The following is a 7,440-nucleotide window of genomic DNA, read 5'->3' on the forward strand; positions in this document are numbered from 1 at the left end:
ACATGCAGAATAAATAAGAAATAATCAACAGTGGGAGGATGCTAACATTAGGAGAGATTGGAAAAGGCTTCCTGTAGAAGTTGGGATTTTAGTGGGCACTTTAAGGAAGCCAAAATGAAGAGCTAAAAAAGAGCATTCCAGGCATGGGGGACAGTTAGAGAAAATGTCAGAGCCAAGAGATGGAGTATCTTGTTCTAGGAATAGCCCAGAGACCGGTGTCATTGGATTGAAGAGTTCATGGCTAGGGGAAGTGTAAAGTATGAGAAGATTGCAAACATGGGCTGGGGAGGAAGGGGGGGCAAGGTTTTGAAGGGTTTTGAATGCTGGAAGATTTCATATTTGATCCCAGTGGTGATAGGGAGCTACATGAGTTATGCTGAGGAGGGGAGTGAGGTAGGCACACCTGTGCTTTTGAGAAATCACTTTGGTGAATGAGTGGATGATGGACTGGAGTGGGGAGAGACTTGAGGTAGGGAGACCAACCATTAGGCTGTTGTAATAGTCCAGGTTCGAGAAGAAAAGGGCCACCAGGATGGTGGCAGCATCATAAAGAGAGAAGGGGGCATATTTGAGAGATGTTACAAAGGTTAAATCAGCAGGTCTTGGCAAGAGATTGAATATGAGTGAAAATAGACAGTGAGGCATTTGGGGTGATACCTGGTTTATGAGCCTGAAGACCTGGGAGGAGAGGAACAGGGAGATTTAGAAGGGAGGATAACAAGTTCAGTTTTGGACGTGTTGAGTTTAAGATGCCTAGTGGACATTCAATTTGAGATGTCTGACAGGCAGTTGGAGATGTGAGATTGGAGGTAAGAAGAGGATTTAGGACTAGAGAAATAGATTTGAGAATGACGAGTTTTAAGAGGACAATTGCTGAGTGAAATTACCAAGTGAAATAGGGTGAAGACAAGAGGGCCCAGGACAGAGCTCTGGGGGACCTTCACTATTAGCAGGCATAAACTGGATGAGATCCAATAAAGGATATTGAGGAGGAGAACCAGGAGAACCAGGAGAACCAGGAGAGAGTAGTTTTCTGAAAACCTAAAGGGAAGAAATTATCAAGGAGAAGAGGGTAATCAACAGAGACATTAAGGAGAATGAAGATTGGAAAAAAGGCCTTTGGATTTGACAATTAAGAGATCGCTGGTAACTTTGAAGAGAGTACTTTTGGTGGCATAATGAGAATGGAACACTGCATATTGGGCAACTTTGTGGCACAGTGGATAGAGTTCTGGGCCTGGAGACGGGAAGACTCATCTTCCTGAGTTTAAATGTGGTCTTAGACACTTACTTGCTGTGTGACCCTGGGCAAGTCACTTCACCCTGTTTGCCTCAATTCCTCATCTGTAAAATGAGCTGGAGAAAGACAAGGCAAACCATTTCAGTATTCTTGCCAAGAAAAGCCCAAATGGGGTCACAAAGAGTCAGAAATAACTGATAAATGACTCAACAATACCACTACCAACACACACACACATACATACATACATATATATATATATATATGTAATATTTTTCTTAGTATAGGAGATGTCTATTGTCCCACCACCCATGAGGTAAGGGCTTTAAGCTTCTTTCCTACGATGTAGTTGGATTGATGCTGGCTTATCCATGTTCTTTTGATGGTCTCAGCAAATGCCTCTTATTACCAAGCACAGACATTTATAAGACAGTAGGCCATGGTAAAAGGTGAAGTATATGAATCTGGAACAGCATGCAGCTAACTGGCCCGCATGGGCATGAAACCTGTGACCTTTGTCTCATTAGCACAAGGTTCCCACCAGCTGAACTCACTGACCTTCAAAAGTCACATGCACATGCACCTGTGTGTACATGCAGACATACCCCCCCCCAGCATCCTTTTACTTCTATCCATTGAGCATCAATTCACCTAACCTTCATCCCTCAACTTATTTTTTTAATAACTGTCAAAAGAGAAATGAGGGAACTTGGATATCTTTGAGATGGATTGGAGCTTCCTACTCCTGCACCAGGTGGGATCCAGGCTTTATTTTGAGCAATTTTTCCAGCTCTCAACTCAAGTCTGAATAAACAGGGGTTGGTGGGTGGTGATCAATACGTATTCCTTGATGATGTACCATTCCAGGGTCACCAGATAAGCAGGGATGAGACCCAATGGCTCTGTTCTGTTAGGAAGAAGGGAGGAGCTGTGATAAGCCCCCATCTCCCTGAGACTTTCTGGCTTCACAGGGACTTCTGGGGACCTGACTAACCCCCAAGCATTTAGACTTGAGGAAAGGAAGTGGTAAGATGGAAGCAGGAAGGACCCATTGAAGTCCTTGTAGCCATACCCCACCCAGTGGCAAAAAGGAAGTGGGGGCCACTATGGTTCGGGTCTGAAAAAGGTAGAGGTGAGGGGGAGATTCACTGGGATTTCAAAAAAGGGAGTAACGGAAACAGAGAGTGTAACATAAACAGAACCAGTAACAGTGTGTTTTTCAAGATAGCCATGGTAACAGACACCGCTGGAACCAGAGCTGGCACAGGAGCCACTTTCTGAAGCTCCTTAAATATATGCAGTGTTGCACCCTTTTCCAATTCTTTTCTGTTTTTTTCCCTCCTACTCCCTCTACTCTGGAATTGTTAACACAGCAAATCCAAACACAAGACAGCAGTGTGCAAACACAGCCATAGAGTCACACACATGTACACACATGCTCCCAGGTTCCCACACAAATATCAGCCTGCACATTCATACATACACACAAATACAACCCTCACTGATTCTCATACACAATCATCAGTGCACAGATACCTGCTCTTAGACACTCCCACAGATACCCATGAACTCAGGAAAACACAGAAATTCATGCTTACCCAATAGAATCATAATTGGTCACATCTATATTGTGTTTTACAGCATACAAAGCACTTTTGGATGCATTGGGTTATTGGATCTTACAATAACCTGATGATGGGCAGGGTCGATGTTATTATTTCTAACTCTGAAAAGATTTAGGAAATTGAGATTTAAAGGGGTGGAGGGACTTAGTGAAAATCACAGAGCTAGAAGGCTGCAGAATGGGGATTTAAACTTATTTCTAGGCCAGTGCTCTTTCTATTCTCTCTGTATATATTCTCTTCTATTCTCTGTTTACATACACATACATTTTGACTTATATTCATCATATACCACCACATGCAGACAAATGCAAAATCATATACTCAGACAGTGATTTGTTGCTGTTGGGTCATTTTAGTTGTGTCTGACTCTCCATGACCTGATTTGGGATTTTCTTGGTAGAGATAGTAGAGTGGTTTGCCATTTCCTTCTCCAGCTCATTTGACAGATGAGGAAAATGAGGCAAACAGGATTAAGTGACTTTCCCAGGGTCACCCAGCTTGTAAGTGTCTGAAACTGCATTTGCATTTGCATTTGCATTTGCATTTGCATTTGCATTTGCATTTGCATTTGTGTGACCTAGGGTCACACAATTAGTAAGTGCTTGAGACTGCATTTGAACTCAGGTCCTCCTGAATCCAGGACTGGTACTCTACCCACTGAGCCACATAGCTGCCCTCAAACAGTGATACACATACATACAGACATTTATAAAGATGCCTTATTCTTTTTTACTTGGTTTGTAAATTGGAGGATGATGTAAATATACTTTATATAGATTTAACAAAGTATTTGACAGTCTCTCATGCTATCCTGTGGATAAGATGGAGAAATGTGAGCTAAACAATAGTACAATTAGATAGGTATTTCAAAATGGATTGAAATCAAAGAATTGCTGTTAATGGTTCAATACCAAGTTGAAAGGAGGTCTTCACTGGAGGCAGACCTTCCTGTGCTTGGCCCCCTGCTGTTGAAATTTTATCAGTGATTGGTATAAATGCATATATGGCATGGTTATCTATTTTATACATGACACAAAGTAAGGAAGGCACTTTTTAAAAACATTAAATGATGGTCAGAATTCAAAAGACAGAATATTGTATCGAATCTAATAACATGAAAGTTAATAGGGAGAAATTTTAAGTCTTACATTTGGATTGAAAAATCAGCTTCAGAAGTCTAAGATGGGGAAATGTTGGTAGGCATAATTTGTCTGGAAAATGTACATATTTGTAGAGAAACAGAGATAGAGACTGAGACAGAGACAAATAGCAAGATACTACAAGGGGAGAGAGAGAAAGAGAGAGAGAGAGAGATGGAAACAGAAAGAGGCAGAGAGAGACAGAGGCAGAGAGAGAGAGAGAGAGAGAGAGAGAGAGAGAGAGAGAGAGAGAGAGAGAGAGAGAGAGAGAGACTTACTGTCTTATAGAATTGCTTGTGTGATAAGAAGTTATACATCTTTGTACAGAGTCACAGTATTAGTGTATGTCAGAGACAGGAATAGAATCCTGGTCTCCCTGACCTAGATCCTCTCTATGCCACACTCTGTGTGTGTGTGTGTGTGTGTGTGTGTGTAAATAGGGACTGCACTTGTGATTTCTTTGGTATAGGGAATGACCAGATGAGGAATTCTTATCAGAGTGTTGATCAATATAGTCTCCAAGTCTTAGAAAGTAGCCTAGCTGAGAAGCCCAGTGACTTCCCCAGGGTCCCTCGGTCAGTATGTATCAGAGCTGAGACACAAACCAAGCCAACTCTCTAGCTATTACGTGATGCTGCCATTCATATATGTGTGCAGTACACACATACGATAGAGGCACACCTATTCAAGTACGTGTTGTCAGGCATGAATCAGCACCAATGAACGTTCCCAAGTGTGTCCCTACATGTACTTATTTAGCAACACACACTCACAACTTTTTTTCTTAATTCCAAAAAGCCTTTTGGGAACTCCTGTCATCATCCCCCTCATGAGATAGGGACCAAAAAAGCAAATACTCCGGGACTTTCCTTTGAGGCACTTGGGCTCCTCAGCAGGCAAGAAAGAGACAGCAAAAAAGTACTGGCGCCAGTTGTTTTAGAAAAGAAGAGAAGAACGAGTCTCCCAAGGAAGTGGGGAAATCAAAGGTTCCGTCATTTAAAATCCCCACACAACAGAAGGAGAAATCAACACAGTGCTCTCGGCAAAGGCGGCAGCTCCACACATTCTCCCACCCCAAAGAAAAGACAAACAGAAAACAAACTCAATAACAAATCGAGATTGAAAGGGGCAATTGTGAAATGAACAGCTCTGGGCATACTTCTCTTTACAAGAAAGGCCCAGAGGCCCAGGGAGGCTGGCTGGTGAGCGGAAAGGGAATAGCGGGCCAGGCCAGAGATGGCTGGGCGGCCCAAGTGGAGGGATAGGCAGATGGGCTGGTGCAGAGAAGGAACTTCACTGTCTTGTAGACATTGGGAGGTCATCTTAACCAGTCCCCAGTCCCTAGCTCCAGGTCACAACTATGCTTAGATTACCCCCCAAAGAATGGAAAACTCATGAGAAATAATGCAGTGTGATGGAACGTGTACTGCATTTAAAATTAGAACACCTGGATTTAAATCTCACCTCTCTCACCTCTTGTGACCTTGGGAAAATTCACTTGTCCATCTCTAGGCTTCAGTTTCTTTATGTTTAAAATGGAGCTATAGTACGTGTAATCTAAGGTCTTTGTCAGCTCCTAATTTGTATTCTTTCTGCTAACTAGGATGAAGTGCATATGTGAGCTGGGGGTGGGGAAATGACAATGACTTCCTTCATCATCCATTTAAAAAATTCATCCAGACAGAGCCTGGGTTCTTCATCCCCCTGCTCTTATAGATTCCCTTCTCTCTTCATCATTTCAAATCAGACGGCCCAGATTCAAATCTTGGTTCTGCCAATTGCTAGCTATGTGACCATGGGCAAGTCACTTGAATACTCTAAAAAATGGGGGTATTGACCTAGATGACCTCTAAATCCCTTTCAATTCTTCATTTTTCACATAGACCACAGACTTTTAGGAACCCTCAACTTTCATACATTGTTCCTTGTGTGGCCCTCTGGTCCAAATACAACAGATCAGTTCTACCTTCCACATGACAGCCTTTCAAGGTACCTTATGGAAATTTGATCCAATCTCCCATCTGCTGATGCATGAATTCCTCAACAGACAACAGCCTACCCAGCTATAAAACTACTAAGTTCCGGTTAGCGGTACACTATGGGTCAGTACTCTTAAATCTATAACTCACTAGCTCCTACCTTAATAATCAGCTGCTAGATAGAGGGAGTGAGAATAAGGACCTTTTAATCCTTTTTTATGTACCCCACACTATGCCAAGTGCTGGGAATAAAAACAAAAGTAATATGGATGGTCCCTGTCCTCAAGGAGATTACATTCTTTTTTTGGGGGGGGGGGGACAAATCTCGTGTTGCTTTATGTCGAATTCTCAGTCGTCGGCCAGGGTTGACTTAGAACCAGGTTATGCGAGTAAGAGTGTCAGAGAGAGAGAGCGCGAGAGAGGAGAGATCAAAGAAGAACGGGCATCACCAGCTGCCCGGGGCCTTCACTTCGCGGTCATCATCTGTACAAACTCTTCATAGTTAACTTGGCCATCGCCATCTATGTCCGCCTCTCGGATCATCTCGTCCACCTCCTCGTCAGTCAGCTTCTCCCCGAGGTTGGTCATCACATGACGGAGGTCCGCAGCACTGATATAGCCGTTCCCATCCTTTTCAAAAACGCGGAACGCCTCTCGGATCTCTTCCTCGCTGTCTGTGTCCTTCATTTTCCTTGCCATCATGGTCAGGAATTCAGGGAAGTCAATGGTCCCATTTCCATCTGCATCCACCTCATTGATCATATCTTGGAGCTCAGCCTCTGTTGAGTTCTGACCCAGGGATCGCATCACTGTACCCAACTCCTTGGTGGTGATGGTCCCATCTCCATCCTTATTAAACAGGGAAAAGGCCTCCTTGAACTCTGCAATCTGCTCCTCGGTCAGCTGCTCAGCCATGGTGGGGCACGGGCGCTCTGGGCACCGGAGGAGGAAGAAGAGAAGAGGAAAGAGGAAGAGGAGGAGGGAGGAGCGGGGGTCGGTGGTGCTGGGAACCAGGCTCCAAGCTCAGCAGGGGGCACCGAGATTACATTCTAATGGGAGAAAATAGCGCATAAAGGAGATCTGGAAAGGAGGTACAAAGGAGGGTTTACAAGCAAGGAGGCATGGCTAGAGATGCTCAGGAAGTACTATAGACAGATATCTGGAAACAAGCAAGATGAGGCCAAAGTCAGTCTAGTAAAGCCCAGAATTGCCCCCTTATTTGTTTCTCCATCTTTTGAAAGAAGGAAGGAATTTTCATTAAGACAAATCAAGAAATTGCCTGCTGTTTGGCTTTTGGCAGATCGAGTGGGCTCTGGTAGATATCTATATAATTGAAGTCTCCCATCACTCTAATATCATTCTCTGTGCTAGGTTGGTGATTTGTTTTTCAAACTCCTCATCCATTTTCTCTTTTTGTTCAAGTGGTCTATAACATACTCTGATGATGAATTCATTTC

General features: G+C 43.5%; 1 protein-coding gene across 1 annotated transcript; it reads right to left on the minus strand.

Annotated features, from left to right (window-relative positions):
• Positions 1-6,434: 6,434 nt before the first annotated feature.
• Positions 6,435-6,970, minus strand: LOC122751153 (calmodulin-1-like). The gene has a single exon (XM_043998099.1). It carries the CDS (start codon positions 6,896-6,898, stop codon positions 6,449-6,451), a length of 450 nt encoding a protein of 149 aa, XP_043854034.1. The 5' UTR covers positions 6,899-6,970; the 3' UTR covers positions 6,435-6,448.
• Positions 6,971-7,440: the final 470 nt, after the last annotated feature.

This window comes from Dromiciops gliroides, chromosome 3, assembly GCF_019393635.1.
Source record: "Dromiciops gliroides isolate mDroGli1 chromosome 3, mDroGli1.pri, whole genome shotgun sequence".
In the NCBI taxonomy this organism is placed as follows: Eukaryota; Metazoa; Chordata; class Mammalia; order Microbiotheria; family Microbiotheriidae; genus Dromiciops; species Dromiciops gliroides.